We start from the raw sequence: 26,661 nt of genomic DNA on the forward strand, positions 1-26,661 counted from the left end.
ATATGAGCTGTGAATTTACCTATTTAAATGAGGGAAGCTAGGTGGCTCAATGCCTAAGAGATGGGCCTGGAGACATGTCATATCTGGCCTCGATGACTCTCTAGCTCTGCACCACTAGGTGAGTCACTGCATTCCAATTGCCTGGCCTTTACTGGGGGAGGCTGGCTCCCCCAGGTCCAGAGGCTCAAGGTGGTATGACAGCGTTGGTGTGTTAAGATGAATGACAGACAGACTGAATTTCAGCCAGGCAGGCATCATGAATACTTCTCTGCTCTGCCTTGAGTAAGGTTTATTTTTATATACTTTGAGATCACACATAATGTTGGCATTGAAATTCATTCTCATCATACATCTTTTCTTAGAGACAACGTATTAAGTCATATTTTTCATTCCCCAGTAACTTTCCGTATTTTTCAAGGTATGTTTGACGTATCTCTTGGGCTACAGTGATGGGAAAGTACAGGCTTTTTCATGGGAGATAATTTCTCCATTTATCATTCATTATTCTTTTATGTTAACATACTGTACTGAATCAGGGATCAGGGAGGGGGGAAACTTGGAGACTGTTCTGGCCTGTTTTTGCAGGCACCTGTGTATGGGAGATCTAAGTTAGGGTTTTAAAATCTTTAACATTAACTCACTATTTGCTGGCTTGTTGTGAAGTGACTTCTGTATTACTGCATGTAAAGGTGGGAATTTCCTAGGAGTTTGTAGGGAGCATGTAAGGGCTCTAATAATAGTTTATAATGTCCTCTAGATCATAATGTTCTTTTCAAAACTACCCATGAAACATTTATGAAACAGTACAGATGACTTACAATGAATGGCATTGATATTGTTCAGTCATTTCCCTCATCTGGCCGATTGTGATCTAATTTGGGATTTTCTTAGCAAAGATACTGGAGTAGTTTGACATTCAGTTCTCCAGCTCATTTTAGAGTTGTAATAAGCAAAATATTAAATAGATGTTTGATCTTCTTAGTATATTAATTTATTTTTATTTTTTAACCTTCACCTTCCACTTTAGAATCAATACTGCATATTGGTTCCAAGGCAGAAGAGCGGTAAGGGCTAGGCCATGGGGGTGAAGTGACTTGCCCAGGAAGGAAGTGTCTGAATCCAGATTTGAACCTAGGACCTCCCATCTCTAGGCCTGGCTCTCCATTTACTGAGCCACCAAATGGCCTCCAGTATATTGATTTATTAAGCAATGTATGCCAATTGCCTGGACTGTGTGCCTTCCTCAGCTTAGGGCTGGAACCTCAATATAGGAGAAAACAGATTTTTATATCTTAAAAATAATTACTCAAATACGATCAATGAAGTAAAAGGAAAAATGCAGCTAGGAAATATGGAAGATGGATCTTCTGGACTTCAGGTCCAGCACTCTTTCCTCTGTGCCACTTGCCTGACCCACCAAGAATGCACCATCAATAGGGAGTCTCGTCATCACAAGGCAGATTCTGGGTTTCCCCTTGCAATGCCCAGACTTCTGAGTTTAAGGATATCTGTTGTCAGGTTAGAGGCGACTGGGCCCTCAAATGGTGATGACGTGCTTTGTCAAGCCCAATAAGGGTCCAACACGGTAGCAGGTGTTGGTTGTAGTGGAATGCTCTGTTAAATGGAACATGATGGAAAGGCTGAACCTTTCTCTCTCATGTCTCTCATGACTTTCTTAAGAAGCTTGCTTCCTCTTTGTAGTCAGGTATGCAGGCTTTGAAAATGAATAGGAAGCTAACATCAGAAGCATAAAGCCCAGAATTTGTGCCTTTTCCATGACTCCAAATTAAGATTCTTTCTAAATGCCTTTGAACATGACATTTCCTAATTTCAATGAGAAAAATCCCTGGACTGTCACACTAAGCACAACATTTAAGAATGGCAAACAAATATACATATTCATTAGGGTTCTGACCCCATCAAAATATCCAAACCTCATCTAGTTTTGCTTTGTTTTGTTTTTATAAAGATAAATGTCCCCAAATTTTGGCTGACAATCAGTTCTGCCTGAAGAACTAATCTAAGAAATAGCAATATAGCTAAGTGTCTTTCTGAAGGCAGGTACAGACATTCTCATGGATGCAAAAAGAACAGAAGAAATAGAGGCTTTTCCCTTCAAATAAGAGTTGTGTTATATGTCTTGAAAAGAAGGATAATGGTAATGCCACTACTGGGTCTGTATGCCAAAGAGATAATAAAAAAGGGGAAAAGACCTATTTCTACAAAAACATTTCTAGTAGCTCTTTTTGTGGTGGCAAAGAATTGGAAATGGAGGGAATGTCCATCCATTGGGGAATGGTTGAAAACAAATTGTGGTAGGTGTTGGTAATGGAATTGTGCTATAAAAAATGATGAACAAGATGATTTTAGAAAAAGCCATAAAAATCTGCAGGAACTGATGCAGAGCAAAATAAGCAGAACGGGGAGAACATTGTACTTAATAATAGCAATGTTGGATGATGATTATCGGTGAAACTTGGCTACTGTCAGCAATGCAATGATCTGAGACAATCCTGAAAGACTTATGACAGGGAATGCTCTCCACCTCCAAAGAACTTTTGATGTCGCCTCTCACATCAGTGTATTTATGGTTTTATGTTTATGTTTTGGTTTTGTATGAGTTTGCTCTTACAACAACGACTAATATGGAAATGTGTTTAGCACGACAATAAAAATGAAAAATAAACTAGGGATAACTTTTGATGTTTGAATAACATGTAACAGTGAATTTATCATGAAATCCACAATCTTTCTCCCAACAAAATTAGGATGATGGTGAGAGTTTGTAGTTTTCTACAGTTCATTTATAAGATGTTTTTGCAGTAATTGGCAAGTTTAAATCTACAAGACAATAATATTATAGACCCCAAGTTCTATGTGTTTTTTTCTCATTTGGTTTTAGAGAGCGTGTTTAGATAAAAATGCAATGAGTAAAGGCACAACTGTACCAGACCCCAGTTAGAACAATTCTAGGAGGAAATTGCTCAATTACATTACATTATATCTAGTTCTAGCTAATTCTTTGTCTTCTTTGTTGTTAAGGAAAAAATAAGTTTACCAGAACTTTGGGGTAATGAAACAACATATAATATTATAGAGTCTCAGGAAAGACTGGCACCAGAAGGGGAAGTAGGAGAAAGAGTCCACATTTTCTTGGGGTTTCTCAAAGCCTGAGTTTTCTGCTCTGAAATGCTTATTCCTATCCTTAATTTCCCTCTTCTTTTCTATGACCCATTCCTGCCTTTGCACAGAGATGTACTGAAAAGACATCACTAAAATTCCTAGCTTTATTTTCCCCTCTCAACTCCCTTGAGATTTCATAGATCATAGATCATCTCAAGAGGCAAGAGCAAATCCCCATGCCTATCGAAACAGATTTACTGTTGAGCTTTGTTTTATTCAATGACTTAATAATATCTTGCACTTAGTCTGAGGTCTTTGATTTTAATTGAGAGATACTGACAGTTAATGAAAATTCTGAATCTAAAATAGAGTTGATTGGTTTCAGTCCCATATTTACACATTTACCAAGACCATATTCATATATCTCTGATTTTCCTTTTTTTTTCACATCCAGATCATCTACGGGCCATTTGATCGCATCCTGAGTGACAAGACTCAGTTTCCTTCTCTTTACCAAATGGCCCTTAGGGACTCTTCTCTCCATAAAGGTATGGTCAGACTGATGACTCATTTTGAATGGACATGGGTAGGTCTGGTCATAATAGATGACCTGAGAGGTGAGGAATTCCTTCAGGAACTGACATCAGAGATGGCAAATCATGGTGTCTGTGTGTCCTTCATAGAGAAGATCCCAGTCAGTGAGAGAAGACACACAGAATCCCAGGTACCATTTATGCCCAGGATCATGGCATCATCCAGCAGAGTGATTTTCATTCATGGTGACACAGATTCATTAATGATCTTGAGATATTCAGAAGCTCCTTTTCTCCCAAATTTCAAGGTGTGGGTCACTACCTCTCACTGGGACATTACTGTGAGACCTGAAAATGTTGATGGTAATAACTTCCACGGCGCACTTACATTTTCACACATAACAAGTGATGTCCTAGGTTTTAAGCCTTTTCTCAGGTCTGTGAACCCTGTTAAATATCCAGAAGACATTGTACTAAGAGAATTCTGGCACTCAGCCTTTAGATGTACAGATGAACCAGAAAAGCTGAGGCAAGAAAAATGTTTAGCAAATGCCTCCTTGGAAACTTTGCCTTTGCTTTACTTTGACATGACCCTGTCTGACTTGAGTTATACCATCTATAATGGTGTATATGCTGTGGCTTGGAACCTCCATGAAATGTTCCTGATGAAATTAGAAAAAGAATCTATGGCAGAGGGAGAAACCTGGGTGCCTCATGCATGGAAGGTAACGTTCCTTTATAATTATATTCTCCTTTGCCAGGCAAAGGCTTCTTGACCAGCAAGTGCATAGATTTGGTTGCTTCCAAAGTATTTTTGAGCTAGAAATGAGACAGTTAACAAATATTTATTAAGTGCCTACTATGTGTCAGGTATTGTGTTATGGGTCAGGGATACAAAGAAAGCTAATAGTCTCTTATCTTAAGTAGTTTAGTCTAATGGAGAATATAGCATGCAAACAATTATGTACAAACACAATATAAAAAGTACACATTTGAAATAATCAAAAGAGGGAAGACATTAAAATTAAGGATGATTTTGAAAGACTGCCTTTGAAAGATGAGGTTTTAGTTGAGACTTGAAAGCAGTCAGGAAATCAAGAAAACAATCCTGAGTAGGGAAATTATTCTAGGCATGAAGGATAACCAGAATTCCTGAAATGGGGAACTCAAGGATTTCTTTTCTTTTTCCTTTTTTCTTCCTTTTTTCTTTTCCCACTCACCTGCAATAACAATTTTCTCCATATGTTTTCTGAAATTATAAGATCCAAATGTTCTCCCCCCCTTCCCTCCCCCAGCTCAGAGATCATAGTAATTTGACCTGGATTATACATATATTATCATGAAAAACATACTTCTATATTGGTTACTGCTGTTAGAGAATACTTATATAAAACCAAAATCCCCAAACAAAGGGGCAAATAAACTAATGTGGATGATCATAGGTTTTGATCTGCACCCGACTCCAACAGTTCTTTCTCTGGAGGTGACTAGCCCTCTCTGAAAAGTCCTTCAGAATTGTCTCAGGTGACTGGTTGCTGAGGGGAGCGACGTCTTTCACCGCTGATCATCACACGGCATGGCTGTGATCGTGCACCATGTTGTCCTGGACCAGGTCTTGCCAGAGATTGCAGTAGCGCTCATTGGATTGCATTTACAAAGCAAGACGTGGATGACAGGTAGAGGTTGGGGCTTCCAAGGCGACAGGACAGAACAGGGCCAGCAAGAACAGAAAAATGCTTTAAATGGGAACCCCTCCTACTAAGGAAGAAAGTGTGAGATGGGAAATGGTCACCCCACACCTATTGCAGGGAAGAATGCTTTATCAGCACTATTTCTAGAATAACTTTCAAGTAAATACCTTTTGGTAAAAGCTAACGGATGCTAATGAGTCAAATAAAATGGGGCACTCATCGCCAGTGTTTAATTTTGGGGAGGACGTGATAGAAGATTATATATAGAAGAGGGTAGTTTAAAGTGATGGCCGTGGAGAGAGACACCGACCACCCTCTGCGGCACGCCTGGAGGCTGAAAAGGAAGAGGAAGCCTTCTTGAGGAACACGCAAGCCCAGCATTCCACATAAAGCTTCCAAAGTCTACACAGGCTTTTATTTAGATGTATCTTCTCTTTCCCGTTACAACGTGAGGTCCTTGAGAAGAGGATCCGATGTTTTTTCTTCCTTTTGGTTTCCGTTTCGTCGCATATTGCTCCCCATGTCATAGTCACTTACTTTGTGTTTGCTGACTATGGACTGACTTCCTAAACAGCTCGCAGGTCTTTGGGGGAGATGACTGACCTCAGGCCACAGTCAGTGACCAGGTTTTCTCTTCTCTCCCAGCTCCACTCCTTTCTAAAGAGTCTCCAGTTCAACAACAGTGCTGGTGACCAGGTGTTTATGGATGAGAAGAGAAACCCCGAAGCTCAGTACAACATCCTGAACTACATAAACCTGAATATAGATACTGAAGCTCTGGTGAAAGTTGGACAATTTAGTCCCAAGGCTGAGTCTGGCCAAGATTTCACCATTGAAGAGGAGGCCATAGTGTGGGACTGGTCAGGTTCTAAGGTCAGAAATAATTGTAATATCAACTTTATTATCAAATCATAAGAAGACATTTTACCCTGCTTAGTTCACTCCACGTTCCCTCTTTATGGGTGGAAAATCCTCTCTGGACACAGATTTCTTTTCCCCTTTGCAGCAAACTTCTGAGTGAAAATATCAAGTAAACAATGTATCAGATGATTTTAAACTAGAGATCTTTTTCACCAGTAGAGATAGAACTGGAATGGAATTTAAAACACCTTATTCAGTCATGTCTTGATAAGACAAAATAAGAATTTGATACATCAAGAAAATGATTGACCCAGTGTCCTCTAATCTCAAGGCCAGTGTTTTGTCCACTATCAGGCACCCAACCATCTATCTTAATTCAGTGAATATAAAGTTACATTCAGTTATTCTACAACTATACCTCTATGGAGCTGAGCAATGACCTTGACTTCTCATATATAAAATTCATTGCCTTTCTGAATCCGACAAATTGTTTCTTTTAGGACTTTAGAATTTACCTTTTCCATAATTATGAAAAATCAAAGCAGTCTTATCTTTGATTTTTCTGAGTCTGAAATCCTACATACAGATAAAGTATATTTTAAGTTAGTCACTTCCATTTCCTTTAGAAACTGGGGGTTCATATCCATTAAAAAGACATAGGTGATGTTGAGAATTCCAACTATTAGATGAATAAGAACCTTGAGAAAGCATTTTATTTCAAATTATGTACTCTTAGAAATGATAAAAACTCATATGGTTTAAAGGATTCAACTAGTTTTCCAAAATTAGTGGCAAAGATGGAACAGGAATCCAGGACTCTTCTCTTTTTAGCCCTGTGGTCGTTCTATCTCTTATCTCCTTTGATAGATGGAGTAGGTACAATTCTCATATTTCTCCTACAGGATAACCTTTCTCTGTTATAAGTCAACATCATTCAGCCTCTGATAAAGATATACCATCTCTATTCCGTTAACTTCCAGAGTGATCATGTATTTTGCCCCCTTTTCACTAGACTCCCTGTGCCACATGCAGTGAGAGCTGTGCTCCTGGATTCAGACAAACCCCTCTGGAGGGGGAGCCCATCTGCTGTTTCAGTTGTTCTCCATGCCCTGAGGGGGAGATCTCCAACCAGATGAGTAAGTGCCTGCAGGTCCTAAATTCACTAGCAGAAAAAATTGAGCATTTTGCCTTGGAGATACATATCGCCCCATCACAGATTGAGTAATAGGATATTTAGGAATGAGGTGAATCAGGAAAAAGTTCTGAGCTAAGGATTAGTGGCTTGAAAAAGAGCTTCATGTTTAGAACATGGTTTCTAACATCATCTAACATCTATTCTAGAGCCAATCTACAAATAAAAATGTAGATATCTTGCTCTATCTCTGTTAATTCTGGATAGTAAAAATACAATATAGACCTAATTCTATACATTTTCATTGTAATATATCAGAATGTGACAATTGAGAATGTATCACATTCTTGCTAAATTCTAGGGGTAGAGGCCCGTGGCTTCAATTATGGAGCTGACAGTGCTGATAAGACCAGTTGAGACAGTTTGGGACAATGTCCAACTAGATATGCCAAAATATCCTAAAGTATCTGGAATTTCCACCTTTGTAAATTTGACAGACTGAACATTTGGTCAACGTTGATATACAAATGAACCAACCTAGGTATATGGTTCAGATGTCCAGGACAGATGTCCTGCTTCTGCTGACCACCTTGATAGGTTCATCTGTAATTTCCTATAGAAGTAAGTCTTTTGTAACCAAGAATCAGGCTTTTCTCCTTTACCTGAGTCTTGCCTTTTCTATTTAGTTTCCCTACTGTGCTCCATCTTAAATAAAAGCCTGTGATATTCATGATGGAGGATCATGATTTTTTTTTTACCTCAAAATTTTTTTCAACAAAAATGATGTTAGGAGTGGGGTATAGTATCAGGAGAACTCCTCTGGCATAAGGCTTCCAGTTGAGCTGAATAGAGAGGTAAGAAAATTGTTGTTTTCACAGTTTGCCATGGTTGATCCTTGGCAAATGGAGCATTCTCCCTTGCCTGTATCAAAGGATCTTCACCTTGAATGAAGACTCTCATAGCAGATCCCTTTTCACTTTATCTTCCCTAGCTTTCACTCTTGTTTTGGATAATTCTTCCCAGAGTTGAAAGACAGGAAGAAAAGATGGGTTCAGGTTGAAATAAAACTAGTATCTCCTTTAAAATCTGTTCAAATTCTATTCTCTAGGAGGCAGTATCCTATCCTGTTTACCTGAAAAAATACAAAATTACCAACCTAGTTGTAATAAAAGTCTTTAATTGATAAACAGATTATAATCTTAGAAAACCACAGAGACAGCACTGTGATTCTAATTTAAGAAGCCCAAAAGAGCCACAAAACTGGAGCTTGCACTGAACTGTAGAAAAGGGATTGCTTAAATAGATTTTAGAAAAAGGTAGAGAACAACAGCTAGGTTATGTCCACAGAAACTTGGGAAATAGGCAATAACAAGAGGCTAAGGTAGCTAGAGGTTTCTTAAATTTTGATTGTCCTCTTTAACTCCAGTCCTCAGGATCATGTGAAAGAGGCAAGTTGAATTCATAGTCAACTCAGAGTCATTATCTATATTTCATTTTCTTTTTTTTAACACTGATAAAAAGTTTTGGAAAGAATCAATCTGAGATTCCTTAAGGACAATTCTGTCAAACATCACAATATGAAGCCAGTATTCTGGATTAGGAACTAAGACTAATTTCCTTAAGGACTGACTCAAAAAATAGACATGGGAAGCTTTTTAATATGTAGATCATTGAAGCTAAACTTTTTACCTACTCAATCATTTCAGCTTTTAATATGTAGTATTACTGAGGCTGTTTGTCTGAACTCTTTCCTAACTAAGAACCTTCCAGAAAACCTCCCTAGAGATCTCCTTCATGGAGTACTGCTGCTTTCTATCTCTATTTGTACTGAGTAAGTTTAAATTCTAATTTTTTTCATTATTTTTCATTAAAGGCTGGTTAAGTTGCCTAGGGATCCATTTTGGGTTGTTCTACCAAGAATAAAAAGACAGATATTAATCAGGTATGAACAGGAAACATAGCTAGAATTAAGTTCAATTTTGGCAGAGAAGGCCTACGAGAGAAAAGCTCTTCCCTATCAAAAGGCACAGCCAAAAGATTTATGGCTATAACAGTCTATGCCCAGATATAGCAGGTAGAGTAGTAGGTAAATTATCTGCAGAATTTTGATATTTTGGATAGAGTTTTGAGAACATAAGACCATAGTATACTGACAGGAATGACTAAATAACATGCAATTATGTGGAATCTGAAATGCAATTGTATGAATTTCAGCTGATAATTTATTTTGATTCAGTTGTTTTGATTATTGCAAATTTAAAAAGTTAAGACTAGCAAGTATATGATAATTTCTTAATTTAGCACTTATTATTATTTTAAATTATAGGAAAAAAGAAACTATTAAGGCTAGTCAACAATAAAAAACTAAAGCCTGAGACATTATCCCATGTTTGTAGTTCCAGGATAGAGAGGTAAAAAATATAGCCTTTGGAGAAACTACAGGATTAAGAGGATTGAAAGTGATAGTATTGCTGTAGACCCTGTAATATAGAAATTAAAAGGAACAAGAGATCAAAAATGCCCAAAGAGCTCAGAAAATTAGAACAACAGCAGTAAAATAAATCCTGAGACATTAATCCTGTAACATAGGGAAAAGAATCTGACACTTACATAAAATTTCGTAATTAAAAAATAGGTAGCTAAAAATTTTAAAATGGGTATTCAAAACAGAAAGAAGCCAAACACAGAGAGCTTCTGTGGAAATAAAATTAAATTCAGAAGACAAATTAAACCATTAATTTCTAAAATTTTAAAGGAAAATGGAAATGAGCCCAAAAAGAGTTCTTGGAAAAGCATAAAAAAGACTAAAAACCAAATGAGAGAAATTGAGGAAAATTTAATATAGATCAATATACATAGATATATAAATAAAGAGATATAACACATAAATATAAATTAGAGAATTAGGAAAAATAAATATAGAAATTGAGATATAAAGTATACATAAAATAGAAAAAATAAATTGAAAAAATAGAAACAAAAAGGAAAGATCAACCAATTGGAAAAAGAAATCCAAAAACTCACCGAAAAATTTATTAAAAATTAGAATTGGGCAGAGGAAGCCAATAACTTCTTTTTTATTTTTAAATAATTTTTTATTTTTAGAAAAATTTTCCATGGTTACATAAGTCATTTTACTTTCCCTTTCACCCCCTAAATCCCCCGCTCCCCTCCGCTGTAGCTAATTCGCATTTCCACTGGTTTTATTATGTGTGGTCAGTCAAGACTTATTTACACATTATTGATAGTTACATGGGTGTGGTCTTTTCAGGTCTACATCCCCAATCATGTCATCACCCCAAGTGTCCAAGCAGTTGTTTTTCTTCTGTGTTTCTACTCCTGTAGTTCTTCCTCTGAATATGGGTAGTGTTCCTTTCCATAAATCCCTCAGAATTGTCTTGGGTCATTGCATTGCTGCTAGTACAGACGTCCATTACATTCGATTTTACCACAGTATATCAGTCTCTGTGTACAATGTTCTTCTGGCTCTGCTCCTTTCACTGAGGTCTTTCCAGTTCACATGGAATTCCTCCAGTTTATTATTCCTTTGAGCACAATAGTATTCCATCACCAACATATACCATAATTTGTTCAGCCATTCCCCAATTGAAGGACATACCCTTGCTTTCCAGTTTTTTTTGCCACCACAAAGAGCTCAGCTATAAATATTTTTGTGCAAGTCTGTTTATTTATGATCTCTTTGGGGTACAATCCCAGCAATGGTATGGCTGGATCAAAGGGCAGGCATTCTTTTATTGCTCTTTGGGCATAGTTCCAAATTGTCATCCAGAATGGTTGGATCAGTTCACAACTCCACCAGCAATGCATTAACATCCCAATTTTGCCACATCCCCTCCAGCATTCATTACTCTCCCCTGCTATCATTTTAGCCAATCTGCTAGGTGTGAGGTGATACCTCAGAGTTGTTTGATTTGCATTTCTTTAATTATTAGAGATTTAGAACACTTTCTCATGTGCTTATTGATACTTTTTATTTCTTTATCTGAAAATTGCCTATTCATGTCTCTTGCCCATTTATCAATTGGGGAATGGATTGATTTTCTATACAATTGATTTAGCTCCTTGTATATTTGAGTAATTAGACCCCTGTTAGAGTTTTTTGTTATAAAGATTTTTTCCCACTTTGTTGTTTCCCTTCTGATCTTGGCTACATTGTTTTGGTTTGTACAAAAGTTTTTTAGTTTTATATAATCAAAATAATTTATTTTACATTTTGTAATTTTCTGTAACTCTTGTTTGGTTTTAAAATCTTACCTTTCCCAGAGATCTGACAAGTATACTATTCTGTGTTCACCTAATTTACTTACAGTTTCATTCTTTATATTTAAGTCTTTCACCCATTCTGAATTTATCTTGTTGTATGCCATGAGATGTTGATCTAAACCTAATCTCTCCCATATTGTTTTCCAATTTTCCCAGCAGTTTTTATCAAATAGTGGATTTTTGTCCCAAAAGTTGGGCTCTTTAGGTTTATCATACACTGTCTTGCTGACATCACTTACCCCAAGTCTATTCCACTGATCCTCCCTTCTGTCTCTTAGCCAGTACCATATTGTTTTGATGACTGCTGCTTTATAGTATAGCTTAATATCTGGTACTGCTAGGCCACTTTCCTTCACATTTCTTTTCATTATTTCCCTTGATATTCTTGATCTTTTGTTCTTCCAAATAAACTTTTTTATAGTTTTTTCTAATGTAGTAAAAAAGGTTTTTGGTAGTTTGGTAGGTATGGCACTAAATAAGTAAATTAATTTGGGTAGAATGGTCATTTTTATTATGTTAGCTCATCCTACCCATGAGCAATCAATGTTTTTCCAATTGTTTAAATCTAGTTTTACTTGTTTGGAAAGCGTTTTGTAGTTATGTTTGTATAATTCCTGTGTTTGTTTTGGTAGATAGATTCCTAAGTATTTTATATTGTCTAGGGTGATTTTAAATGGTGTTTCTCTTTCTACCTCTTGCTGCTGTGATGTGTTTGGAAATATATAGAAATGCTGATGATTTATGTGCATTTATTTTGTATCCTGCAACTTTGCTAAAGTTGTTAATTATTTCTACTAACTTTTTAGTTGATTCTCTAGGATTTTTTAAAGTAGACCATCATATCATCTGCAAAGAGTGATAGCTTAGTCTCCTCCTTGCCTATTTTAATACCTTCAATTTCTTTTTCTTCTCTAATTGCTACTGCTAGTGTTTCTAGTACAATGTTAAATAAAAGAGGTGATAATGGGCATCCTTGTTTCACACCTGATCTTATTGGGAAGGCTTCTAATTTATCCCCATTGCATATGATGTTTGTTGATGGTTTTAGGTATATACTGTTTATTATTTTTAGGAAAGAACCTTCTATTCCTACACTTTCTAGTGTTTTCAGTAGGAATGGGTGTTGTATTTTGTCAAAGGCTTTTTCTGCATCTATTGAGATTATCATGTGGTTTTTGTTGGTTTGCTTGTTGATATGGTCAATTATGTGGATGGTTTTCCTAATGTTGAACCATCCTTGCATTCCTGGTATAAATCCCACCTGATCATGATGAATAACCCTCTTGATAACTCGCTGGAGTCTTTTTGCTAGTATTCTATTTAAGATTTTTACATCTATGTTCATTAAGGAGATTGGTCTGTAATTTTCTTTCTCTATTTTTGATCTACCTGGCTTTGGAATCAATGCCATACTTGTGTCATAAAAGGAGTTTGGTAATAGTCCTTCTTTGCTTATTATATCAAATAATTTGTATAGTATTCGGATTAATTGTTCTTTGAATGTTTGATAGAATTCACTTGTGAATCCATCAGGCCTTGACGATTTTTTCTTAGGTAGTCCTTTAATGGCCTGTTCAATTTCTTTTTCTGATATTGGATTATTTAAGTATTCTATTTCTTCTGCTGTTAATCTAGGCAATTTATATTTTTGTAAATATTCATCCATATCACCTAGATTACTAAATTTATTGCTATATAATTGGGCAAAATAGTTTTTAATGATTGCCTTAACTTCCTCTTCATTAGAGGTGAGGTCTCCTTTTTCATCTTTGATACTATTAATTTGTTTTACTTCTTTCCTTTTTAAAATTAGATTAACCAGTACTTTTTCTATTTTATCTGTTTTTTCAAAGTACCAGCTTCTAGTCTTATTTTTAATTCAATAGTTCTTTACTTTCGATTTTATTGATTTCTCCTTTGATTTTTAGTATTTCTAATTTAGTTTTCATCTGAGGATTTTTAATTTGTTCATTTTCTAGTTTTTTAAGTTGCATGCCCAATTCATTAACCTCTGCCCTCCCTAATTTGTTAATATATGCAGTCAGTGATATCAATTTTCCCCTTAGAACTGCTTTGGCTGCATCCCATAAGTTTGGGTAAGATGTTTCATCATTGTCATTGTCTTCAATAAAATTATTAATTGTTTCTATGATTTGTTCTTTCACTAAATTATTTTGGAGAATCATATTATTTAATTTCCAATTAGTTTTTGGTTTGCCTCTCCATGTATTCTTAGTAATAACTATTTTATTGCATTATGATCTGAGAAGGTTACATTTATTATTTCTGCTTTTTTGCATTCGTTTGCCATGTTTCTGTGCCCTATTATATGGTCTATCTTTGTGAATGTTCCATGTGCAGCTGAAAAGAAGGTGTATTCCTTTTTGTCTATTTATTTTTCTCCAAATATCTATTACCTCGAATTTTTCTAGGGTTTCATTCACCTCTCTTATCTCTTTCTTATTTATTTTTTGGTTCGACTTATCTAGATCTGATAGGGGAAGGTTCAGGTCTCCCACTAGTATGGTTTTGTTATCTATTTCGTCCTCGAGCTCCACTAGCTTCTCCTTTAGAAATTTGGAACCTATTCCATTTGGTGCATGTATATTGAGTACTGATATTTCTTCATTGTTTATACTGCCTTTTATTAGGATGTAGTAACCTTCCCTATCTCTTTTAACCTTGTCTATTTTTACTTTGGCTCTGTCAGAGATCATAATAGCCACCCCTGCCTTCTTTTTCTCATTTGAAGCCCAAAAGATTTTGCTCCATCCTCTCATTTTCATTCTATGTCTGTCTGTCTGTCTGATGTGTGTTTCTTGTATACAACATATGGTTGGGTTTTGGTTTCTAATCCACTCTGCTATTTGCTTCCGTTTTATGGGTGAGTTCATCCCATTCACATTCAGAGTTATAATTATCAACTCTGCATTCCCAGACATTTTGATTCTCTCTCCTAGTCCTGTCCTTTCTTCTTTCACTGTTTCCTTCTATACTAGTGTTTTGTTTTTAATCAGTTCCTATAATCCCCTCCCTTGTTGTACTTCCCTTTCTCTCCCCTCCCTTCTTATTCCCATCTTATTGTTCTTTAAAGCCACATGGTGCTCCCCCCCCAAGCCCTCTCCCTCCCTAGTATTGCTTCCCTCCCTATCAGCCCATTTGTTACCCTTCTACTTCTCTATAGGGTGTGAATCAATTTTCTGTCCCTATGGATCTGATTGTTCTTCTCTAAGTTGATTTTAATGCACTTAAGTATTGAATATTCCCTCTATCCTCTTTACCCTTACAGTGTATTGTTATTTTTCCCTGTTGATCCCACATGCTTCTTTATGGAATATAAATTTATTCCTTTTTGTTTGCTTTCCTTTTTTTCCTTATTGTTATCTTCTTCCCACCCAGTTTTGTATATATTTATACATACATACATACATACATACATACATACATATATATATATTTATATGTCTCTTGACATTTCATCCTATACAATTTGTCCCTGTTCCCTTATGTAAACTTCTTCCAGTTACCCTGTTGGTAATAATAATTTTTAATATTTGCCAATACCTTCTTTTCTTCTTGGGATATAAATTGATTGAAATTGTTGTGTCCCTTAAAGAAGAGAATTTTTTCTCCTCCCCCGCCCCCCCATTCTCTTAATTACCTTATGTTGATTCTCTTGAGTTCTGGGTTTGGGCAGCAAACAGTCCAGTTTTTTTCTTGATGAATGTTTGGAAGTCCTCAATTTTATTGAATGGCCATACTTTCCCCTGCAATAATATAGTTAGTCTTGCTGGATAGTTGATTCTTGGTTGTAGACCCAGTTCTCTTGCTTTCCTGAATATTGTGTTCCATGCCTTCCAGTCCTTCAATGTAGATGCAGCCAGATCCTGTGTTATCCTAACTGTGGTTCCCTGATATCAGAATGACTTCTTTTTGGCAGCTTGTAATATTTTTTCCTTGGTATGGTAGTTTTTGAATTTGGCTATAATATTCCTGGAAGTTGTCAATTGTGGATTAAATGTAGGAGGTGATCTGTGGATCCTGTCAATTTCCACTTTTCCCTCTTGTTCAAGAATTTCTGGGTAATTTTCTCTGATAATTTCTTGTAAAATGCTATCTAAATTTTGTCTTTTATCATGATGTTCTGGTAAACCAATAATTCTTAAGTTGTCTCTTCTAGCTCTGTTCTCCAGATCTTTGGTTGAATCAATGAGGTGTTTCATATTCTCCTCAAATTTTTCATTTTTTAAAATTTTGTTTAATATATTCTTGCTGCCTTGTGAAGTCATTTTCTTCTAGTTATTGAGTTCTGTTTTTTAAAGACTGAATTTCATCCCTTGCTTTTTGGTCATCCTTCTCTTTCTGGTCTGATTTTCTTTGTAGATCATCGTTTGCCTTCTTTGCTTCATTTTCAAGCTGGCTAATTCTGGCTTTTAAAACTTTATTTTCTTGTTTTAGCTCATGTATTTCCTTTTTCAAATTGTCTTCAGCCTCTCTTGATTATTTTTTGAGTTCCTGAAGTTCTTGAATTAATTGAGTTTTAAATTCTTGAGTTAATTGAGTTTTGAGATCTTCCAAAGCCTGTGTCCAGTTCGCTGGAACTACTTCCTCTTCTTCTATTTCTGTTTCATTTGCTCCCTTTTCACTTCCTTGAAAGAAGCTGTCAATTGTCATTTCTTTTCTCTTTTTCTGTTGCTTACTCATGTTTTTTTCCTTCCTTGTTCTGCTAGTTTGAGCAGATGAATTTGATGATCTTTGATGAAAGATCTTCCCCCGAGGGGCGAAAGTTTGTAGTTACTTTCTCTGCCCTTGGAAGACTTCTCCTTCTGTCCAATTGTTGAGATTAATCCTGTATTGATTGGATTAATATGCCCTGAGGCTAAAACCTCAAAACCTCGAGGAGAGGGAAAAACAAACAAACAAACAAAACCCCAAAAATGTGGAGTGACAAGAAGGAACATTTTTGCTGAACTGAGCTCTCCAGCAGTGGGGTCCCCCTGCACTATCTGCTGTGTTTGATCTGGTTTTCTTTCCTCTTGAAGCCCTGAGTTCTCTATCTCAGTATGAGGAAGCCAAGCCATCTGCGCTCTGGAGTTTGGCTCTCTCTAAGCTACCATCTTCTGGGCGTTTTTGCAGTGTTTCTCTGGTTTTCTCCTCCAGTCACCTCTCCAGTGCCTGTGTCTGACTCCCTGAGTCAACAAGTCCCTCTCTCCTGACCAGTGCACCCACTGGCCCTGAGATTTCCCAGCTGCTGGAGACTTCGCATAGCATGTGGGGGAGGCGTCCTGGGATCCTGGGATTCCCCTTCTATGCCCTCAGTCCCAATAGTTCAATTGAAGCCCTTTTCTTGGTGTACCTCTCTAGTTGTGCTGCAGTAGGGTTCCCCCTGCTCTGCCCCGTTATTAGATTTGGTCCTCTTTTGTCTCGAAGCACATTGTTTTCTATCTTGGTGTGTAAGGGTGCGGAGGTTTTAAGATTTGCTCCATCTACACTGCCATCTTCCCGGAACTCTCAGCCAATAACTTCTTAATGTAACAAGAAATAATAAAACTAAATTTACAAAATGAAAAAATAGAAGAGGATAGGTAATATCTTATTGCAAAAGCAATTGACATAAACTGGAGGAGTTCCAGGCGAACTGGAGAGACCTCCGGGAACAGATGCAGAGCGAAAGGAGCAGAGCCAGAAGAACATTGTACACAGAGACTGATATACTGTGGTAAAATTGAATGTAATGGACCTCTGTACCAGCAGCAATACAATGACCCAGGACAATTCTGAGGGATTTATGGTAAAGAACGCTACCTACATTCAGAGGAAGGACTGCAGGAGAGGAAACATACAAGTAAAACAACTGCTTGAACGCATGGGTTGGGGCGGACATGATTGAGGGTGTGGACTCGAAACTACCACACCAATGCAACTACCAACAATATGGAAATTGGTCTTGATCAAGGACACATGACAAAACAAGTGGAAATGTGCATCGGCCATGGGTGGGGGGAGTGTGGGGGGGGGCAAAGGGGAAAGTAGGAGCATGAATCATGTAACCATGTTAAAAATGAATATTAATAAATGTTTGGGAAAAAAAGCAATTGACCTGGAAAATAGATTGAGAAGAGGCAATATAAAAATTCTTGGATTACCCAAAAATTATGATAAAAATGTTAAACACTATCCTTCAAGAAATTATTAAAGAAAGTTGTCCTGAAGGTTTGGAACTAGAAGATATAGTAGAACTTTAAAGAATTAATCATAATCACTTGTATGAGATCCCAATAGGAAAACTTATAGGGACATTATAACAAAGTTTTGTGACTACCAGTTAAGGAGAAAACACTGCAAGTAATTAAAAAGAAACAGTTTAAATACTGTGGAGATACAATAAATATAATACCAGATCTAGCAGCTTCTATATTAAAACAAAATAGGGCATAGAGTACATTTCAAAGAGCAAAGGAACTGTGTTTACAACCAAGAATACTCTTTCCTTCAAAGTACAATCAAACAAGAAAAGAAATGATCATGTAAAGAAATAAAAGATTTAAATATTCTTGAAGAAAAGACCAGAACTTAATGGAAAATTTGATATATGACAATTAAAAGAAACACAAGAAGATAATATGAAAAACCTATTTTAAAGGATTTAATAAGTTCAAAATCTTTACTTCTCATATGGGGAATGGTGTATTTAAACCTAAAGAATGATATTAATTGGGTGATTTGAAGGTGTGTTAATAGATAGAAGCTTAAGTGAACATAATAGAATGAGTTTAAAAATAAAATAAAATTGGATGGGGGGATCCATTGGAATAGTCATGTAACATAGAAGTCTGAATGGAAGAAATGTCAAAATGAAAAGGAAAAGATGAAGTAGTAATGCTAATAGCTAATTCTCATCAGATCTGGTTAAAAAAGGGAATAATACATACATGTAGAAGGATACATTTTTTCTTAACTTGGAAAGAGATAAGAGGATGGGGGATAAAGGTTAAAAGTAGGAATCTTAGAGGAGCATGTTAAGAAAAAAGAGGGCAAGTGGATAAGACAAGAAAGGGAATAATTGCAGTTGTTTATATTAACAAATGAGAGGCTAAGAGAGAAAGGTAAGAGAGTAACCCATAGAAGGGTAAATAGATTAAAATTTAGGAGGGTAAGGGAGAGAGATAAAGAGGGGAATCTTGAAGGGCAAGAAAGGAAAATAAAGATTGAATTGAAGAATTAGAATTAGGAAGATTTAGGAAGGATTAGGGTGATAGTGGTGAGAGAAAAATTAAGTATCTGAGGAAGAATCAGCTAAAAAGAGGAATAAAGAAGGGAGAACAGTAAAGAAAAATAGAATGGGAGGAATAATAGAATTAATAATTGAAACTTTTCTTGTGAATGAGATGAATTCATCCTTAAAACAAAAACAGATAAAAGAATGGATTAAAACCCAAATCTAACAATATGTTGTTTACATGAAACACATTATAAAATAAGAGACACTTATAGAGTATTAACAGAGGGATGGAATAGAATGTGTTATATTTTAGCTGATAAAAAATCAGAGGTAGTAATAATATTCCCAGATGAGGTTAAAGCTGAAATTTTATTTTTTTATTTTTTTATTTTATTCCTATTGACTCCCAGAGGAGCATAGGGCCGCAACCATCTCACTCCAATGGACTCTGTTCTGGGCAACTTCCCCCAACTGGGTCCATGTCACTCCGACGGTCCCTGTCTCATTCTCAGCATATCTCCGCCAGGTCTGCCATCCGATGTCCAAGATGTGACGCAGGCATGGACTCTGTAGGAGAGCAATCTTCCAGACTAGGCGATCCTTGGTTTTGTTGGTTTAATGAGGTTGCAGTTTCTTTAGCAAGAGAGATTTTTATGGGGTGAGGTTGCTAGCCTCGCACCCAACCCTCCTCCTTTTTCAGCCGGGCTTGGGACTGTCCTTGGCGGAGTTAAAAAAAAAAAAAGCTGAAATAGATTCAACTAAAAGAGATAAACAGGGATATTACATCATGTTAAAAGGTTTCATAGATAATGAAATGTTATTGGCACTAAATATATGCACCACATGTGTTAGCATCCAATTTTTTAAAACAAAAGGCATAGTTACAGGTGGGAATAGATAACAAAATAATGGAGAATTTAAACCTTCTACTTTCACAACTGGATAAATCTAACAAAAAATAAATATTAAAGAAATTAAGTAGATAAATAAAATATTAGATAAGCTAGCTATGATAGGTATCTGAAGAGAATTTCACAGGGATAGAAAAGAATATACCTTATTTCAATGGCAAATGGTACCTTTACAAAAATTTCCCATATATTAAGGCAGAAAAATTAATAACTAAGGGAAGAAAAACAGAAATATAAAATGCATCATTGTCAGATATTAATGCAATAAAATTATATTTAATAAGGGTCTACAGAATCAAAGGATAAAAATTAATTGGAGACCAAATGACAATCATTAAGAATGGTTGGATAAAGAATGTGATAGAAACAATAACTAACATTATTAAAGAAAATTATAATAATGAGACAACGTACCAAAACTTATGGGATATAGCAAAAGCAATAAAATTTATATCTCTGAATTCTCAAATCAACAAAATAAAGAACAAATTGATGAATTGGGTATACAATTAAAAAATTAGAAAAAGAACAAATTAAGGGCCTTCAATTTAATATTAATTTAGAAATCCTAAAAGTTAATGATGAGATTTACAAAATTGAATGTAAGAAAAACATTGAAATAATAAATGAAACTATGAGTTGTTTTTAATGAAAAAGCTAACAAACTAGATAAAACATTCTGATTTTTTAAAAGGAGAATAAAACCAAATTATATGCATTAAAATTTAAAAGGGTGAACTTATCACTAATGAAGATGCAATAAAAACAAATTCTAGGAGTTATTTTACCTAATTATGTGCCCACAAATTTAATAATTTAAGTGAAATGAATGAACACTTACAAAATCTAAATTGCCTAGATGAATAAGAGGAAATAAAATATTTAAATAAGTCTACTTTAGAAAAAGAAATTAAAGTGGCTAGAAAAGAACTTCATATGAAAAAGTGCAACAGTAGCAGATGGATTTACAAGTGAATTTTATCAAATATGAAAGGATTATCTAATTCCAACTCTAAAGAAATTATTTATAATAATTGATAAAGAAGGAATGTTACCAAATCCATTTTATAAAACAAATGTGGTGTATCTGATACCTTAATCAGGAAGAGAAAAAACAGAGAAAGAAAATTATAGGCCATTTTCATTAATGAATATAGATGTACTACAGTATAACACAATATGGCAAAAATTATGCATCATGACCAAACAGGATTCATATCAGGTATGCAGGAATGGTTTCATATTAGGAAAACTATTAACAAAATTAATTACATCAACAAAAATAACTCAGATGATATGATCATATTGATAGATGTAGAAAGAGCTTTTGAAAAAATAGAACACCTCTTCCTTTTAAAAACACTTAAAAGTCTAGGTACAAATGGATTTTCCTTAGATTACTAAGAAGTATATACTTAAAACTATCAGTAAACATTTTCTATAATGGAGAGAAGTTAGAAGCCTTCCCTTAAAATATCAGGACTAAAACAAGGATGCTTATATCACCAATATTACTGTACTAGAAATATTATCAATAGTAATAAGAGAAGAAAATAAATTAAAGGTATGAAAATAGGCAAAGAGTTAATACAAACATTTCTTTTCATGGATATGATGATAACATATGTATTCCTAGAAATTCAACTAAATTAATTGAAATTATCAATAACTTTAGCAAAACAACAGGATATAGAATAAACTCACATAAATCACCCTTTCCATATATCATTAACAATGTCCTGGAAGAAGAGATAATAAGAGATAATGTATTTAAATTAACTATAGATAGAACAAAATACTTAGAAGTATATCTTTCAAAACAAATCCAGAATTAAATATTTTTTATAGAAATAAAGTCAAATTTAAATAATTGAAGAAATATTAATTAGTCATGAGTAATCAGAGCCAATATGATTAAAGTGATAACCCCACATAAACTAATATACTCATTCAATGTCATCTCAGTTAAATAACAAAAAATTGTATCGAACTAGAAAAAAATAATAAAATTCATTTTAAAAAACAAAATGTCCATAATTTAAAAGGAACTAATGAAAAACAATGATAAGGAAGGTGGTCTAGCAGTATTAAATTTTAAACTCTCTCTTAAGGCAGTAATTATTAAATTACCTGGTACTGGCTAAGAAATAGAAAAGTAGATCAATGAACAGAATAGATGTGCAACAAACAGCCATAAAAGATTATAGTAACCTTGTGTTTGAGAAAGATAAAGTTCCAAGTTTTTGGAATAAGAATTCACTTTTTAGTAAAAATTTTGGGGAAAACTGGAAAGTAGTTTAGCAGAAACTAGATATAGAATAATATCTTGCACTATTTACTAAGATAAGTTCAAAATGAATACATGAACTAAGTATAAAAGAGGTTGTGAACAAATTAGAAGAACAGGGACCATATTACCTATCAGATTTATGGATAGGAGAAGAATTTATGAATAAACAAGAGATATAGAAAGCATTGTGAAATGTAAAATAGATCATTTTGAATACATTATACTGAAAGGATTTTGTACAAATAAAACTAGTGTCACCAAGAGTAGAAGGAAAGCAATAAGTTGAGAAAAAATTAATAGAGTTTCTCAGACAGAGATCTCATATCTAAAATCTGTAGAGAACTTTATCAAATATGTAAGAACATGAACCACTCCTCAACTGATAAATGGTCAAAAGATAATCAAAAGTTTTTGGATGAAGAAATCAAAGTTATATAAACTCCATGAAAAATACTCTAAATCATTATTGATTAGAGAAATGGAAATCAAAGCAATTCTGAGCTACTATCTTACACCTATCAAATTGGCTAAAATGATAAAAAGGCAAAATGTCATGTTGGAGTGGATTTGGAAAAATAGGGCACTGATATATTGTTAGTGGGACTGTGAACTGCTCCAAACATTTTGGAGAACAATCTGAAGTTTTGCTGAGTTATAAAACTTTGTATACTGTTTGACCCAGTCATAGCAATGTTAGGTTTATTCCCTCAGAAGGTCAAAGAAAAAGGAAAAGAAACTACATGTTCTAAAATATTTATAGCAGTTCCTTTTTGTGGTAGCAAAGAACTGGAAATGGAAGGGATGCTCTAACAATTGGGGAATGACTAAATAAGTTGTGGAATAGGATTATTATTTTTTTAATTTTTATTTTGAATATTTTCCCCTAGTTACATATTTCATGTTCTTTCCCTCTCCCCCAAGACCCCCAACCCCTCTTAGCCAACACACAATTCCCTCAACATCTTCTTTTTCTTCAGCTAGTCTTGTTCATAAGTTCTTAAAACATTTTTTGCATCCCTTTCCATAAAAAAGAATTTATCTTACTCTCTTGATTACTTCTCTTTGTGTCCATTCTAGATCTTCATTCTGTGTAATTATATAGTCATTCTTCCTTCTCCATATATTCTCCATGAAGCCAAAGCTTCCAACCTATCCATTCTAGGCTCTCCCCCTCCAGGCAGTTTCTGCCACTGCCTAGTAGGACTTGCCCACATGGATTCCCACTTTCCATTATTGCAGAAATCAGAGAAGACACTATGGCAGCATCCCTCCCTCATCATATCCCTGATAATAGAGCACACCACCAATCTAGAACCACTTCTGGTAACCTTCCTCTTCCAGATTTACTTTGAAAGCTCTTCCTTGTGTCCAGCGTCTCCCACTTTTTCATAGTGTCAGTTGCCATAAGGGGCTCCAAATCCCTCTCTCCAATAGGATCAGTAGACTTTTAAGTGCCAAATCACCAGGCCATACCTAGGCCATGCTTCCCATTATAGACAGTCTCTCTTCACTGATAAGAACATTTATAGGTGGAATCCTTTCCTACCACGTAAAAAAGGCTCAGTGAGTATATAGACAACAAAGGAAGAAATGTGTTCAAACTTAGAGAGCAAATAAAACAAAGTGGGGTATAAATCATAGCTCCTGCAAAACTTTTTATTAGAGTGCTAACAATCCTTATGTTTGGGGTATTATTTTTTCTTCTAGCCTTGTATTTCCATAGCATCTGATCTGTCCTTTGCTCCGAAGGCATAGCCTTTGGTTAGCCATTATGCAGACGATGCTAGCATACCCGAGAAAAGTTGAAGTCATATTGATCCTTCAAAGGGTGCTTGAGCCAAAAGAACTAGTCTGTGAAGTCTTCTCTTGCCCAATCAAACCATTACACCTCTCAGGTTTATTTGGACCATCTCTCCTCTCTCCACCAGCCACACTGGGCTTTCTGGGATCAGACTACAAAGAATGAATGAAGTCCAGCCTCTTACCTATCTCAAACCACATCTAGATATATGTACCTTCAATGCACATACCAAATGAACAGTTCAGCTATGTTCTTACCAGATGATGGAGTCAGGGCATAGCACCTTAGCATTGAATTTAGTAAAGGCAAGTGATTTGATTGATTTGTTCATTGGATCCTCACATTTATGTACAAATATGGAAGCCTGTAAATTAGCTGGATATTATAAAAAAGATTATTAATAGAGACAAATTGTGCCAATAGCTATATTTTACTAGCAGGTAAGATCCTTATTGAGTAGGTATTATCTGATTCTTTGTGTTTGCAACTCAGGTACCTTACCCGATTCCTGGACCATAGTATATCATTGAAAGTTTACTGATTTATTGCTTAATATCTGTGAAGGAAAGCTACCCACTCCCCTTTCTTGGAGTCACATCACCTGCATCACCTACATTGCCTGACTCTGAACTTGAATAGGACATGACTCTGAATTTGAACTGGACATGAAAGAGAGGATAAAAGGGGCGAATGAGGATGTGTTCTCTTCCTGTGTCTCTGGTGTCCTGCAAAGGAAGGTGTTGCTGTTGGACTCACCACTTGAGAAGCTAGCTCAGCCCTTAATCTCTCTCTTTTAATCTATTTCTCATCTTTTAGCTATTCAAGTAATTCTAATAAACTTTTTAAAATTCTAAGGACCAGAGTCCTAATTTTACTAATATAGTTGGCAACTTTCCAAAGAGCAAAAAAAACCTTTCAAAAATTTTATGAGATGAGATTTATGAGATTTTTATGAGATTTTTTATGAGATTATGAGATTAGAGGAAAGCCAATCTATTCTTAGAGAGAAGACTTCTCAAGAAGGTGTGAGAAATTCTTTTACAATTTTTAAACTATCCGAATCTACAATTATTTCTACAACATAATGTATTCAGAAAGAATTGAGAGAATAGTATGAAAGGACTCCATTTTTTATGTTCATTGTAGCATGACAAGAGACTTATAAAGAAAGGGTTTGCGTTATGCTAGAAAATTTAAATACAGAAAAAATGAAATCAATTTTAAAAATAATGAGTATAGAGTGAGCTTTCATTATGCACCAGGTTACTTATCAATGACCATCTCCCAGCATAGGAAGAGATAGTATGCCTTGTGAAGTAATCAATATTACCCTGAGTAATTCTAGTTATTTTTTGTGTATGGAGTTTTGAATAATTTGTTGAATTGCAAATCCTAAGAATGTGTTTCTGCCTTGCAGATATAAAATCTTGTATGAAGTGCCCAGAAGATGAATATCCAAGTAAGGAAAGAAATCGATGCCTCCCCAAGGTTGTGACTTGCCTGAATTTTTCAGAACCTTTGGGGGTGACTCTCATCTGTGTGGCTCTTTCCTTCTCTTTCATGACAGTTCTTATTCTTTGGGTGTTTGTGAAGTTTCGGGATACCCCCATAGTCAAAGCCAATAACCGATCTCTCAGCTATACTCTCCTCATCTCTCTCAACTTCTGTTTCCTCTGCTCCTTGCTCTTCATTGGCCATCCCACTGCAGCCACCTGCCTCCTCCGACAAACAACATTTGGGATTGTGTTCACTGTAGCTGTGTCCTCCATTTTGGCCAAAACCATCATGGTAGTCCTGGCTTTCAAGTTTACAACGCCAGGGAGCAAGGGTAGGTGGTGGGTACAATCCAAACTGTCCAACTTTGTTGTCATTATCTGTTCTGGGATTCAAGTGATTCTCTGTGGCATCTGGTTGGCAATCTCTCCCCCTTTCCCAGATTTAGATATACACTCTGAACCAGGTCAGATCATCATTGGATGCAATGAGGGTTCTGTCATTGCCTTCTACTCTGTCCTAGGCTACATGGGCTTCCTAGCCCTCTGCAGCTTCACAGTGGCTTTCCTGGCCAGGAATCTGCCTGACACCTTCAATGAGGCCAAGTTCATCACCTTCAGCATGCTGGTGTTCTGCAGTGTGTGGGTCTCCTTCCTGCCCACATACCAGAGCTCCAAAGGCAAAGCCACAGTGTCTGTGGAGATCTTCTCCATCCTTGTATCCAGCGCTGGGTTACTGAGCTGTATCTTTATTCCTAAATGTTACGTGATCCTGCTTAGGTCAGACAGAAACACCCAGGAAAGGATAAAAAAGAAAGTTGGTTCCATGAGCAGGAATCATGATGGATTATTGTCTTTTGGTTCCTACCAGAGGCATAATCAATTTTAAGGATAAATATGTCAATATGACTCTGGTCTTGGGATGTGACTCCTCTTGTCTCCTCTTTAGGATCAAAGAATGATGTGCCATACCTCTGTTTGCTTTAGACCTGAGATAAGATTCCTGAGCCAACCCAAGACATGGAAACACAATTAACCATAATTTATGGACTTTGGACTGGGGAATGACCAACATTTTTATTCACCTGCCTCCTTAAATAGACATTTTACCATTCGCTAATATGCTACTTAGGCTAATAATGGAATATTTTGGACACCATCTTTTAACAATTCTAGCTATTTTGAACTTCCAGCTTACACATAATATGCCCCTACTCAATATGAGGCATTTTATTCCTCATTTCCATCCATCTGAAAATTCTCTCCTAATGTCTCACTGAAAATTTGAATTTTTTCTACCATGTCCCTTGGAATGACTGC

General features: G+C 35.7%; 1 protein-coding gene across 1 annotated transcript in view; it reads left to right on the forward strand.

Annotated features, from left to right (window-relative positions):
- LOC123230544 (vomeronasal type-2 receptor 26-like) overlaps positions 1-26,230 on the forward strand; it is a 39,709-nt gene extending 13,479 nt beyond the window's left edge. The window contains exons 3-6 of the mRNA XM_044656677.1: positions 3,578-4,381; positions 5,993-6,220; positions 7,221-7,344; positions 25,266-26,230. Of these exons, the coding sequence (XP_044512612.1) occupies positions 3,578-4,381; positions 5,993-6,220; positions 7,221-7,344; positions 25,266-26,230 (2,121 nt within the window). The remainder of the gene's footprint in view (positions 1-3,577; positions 4,382-5,992; positions 6,221-7,220; positions 7,345-25,265) is intronic.
- The last annotated feature ends 431 nt before the right edge of the window (positions 26,231-26,661 follow it).

Source organism: Gracilinanus agilis, chromosome 1, assembly GCF_016433145.1.
Source record: "Gracilinanus agilis isolate LMUSP501 chromosome 1, AgileGrace, whole genome shotgun sequence".
In the NCBI taxonomy this organism is placed as follows: domain Eukaryota; kingdom Metazoa; phylum Chordata; class Mammalia; order Didelphimorphia; family Didelphidae; genus Gracilinanus; species Gracilinanus agilis.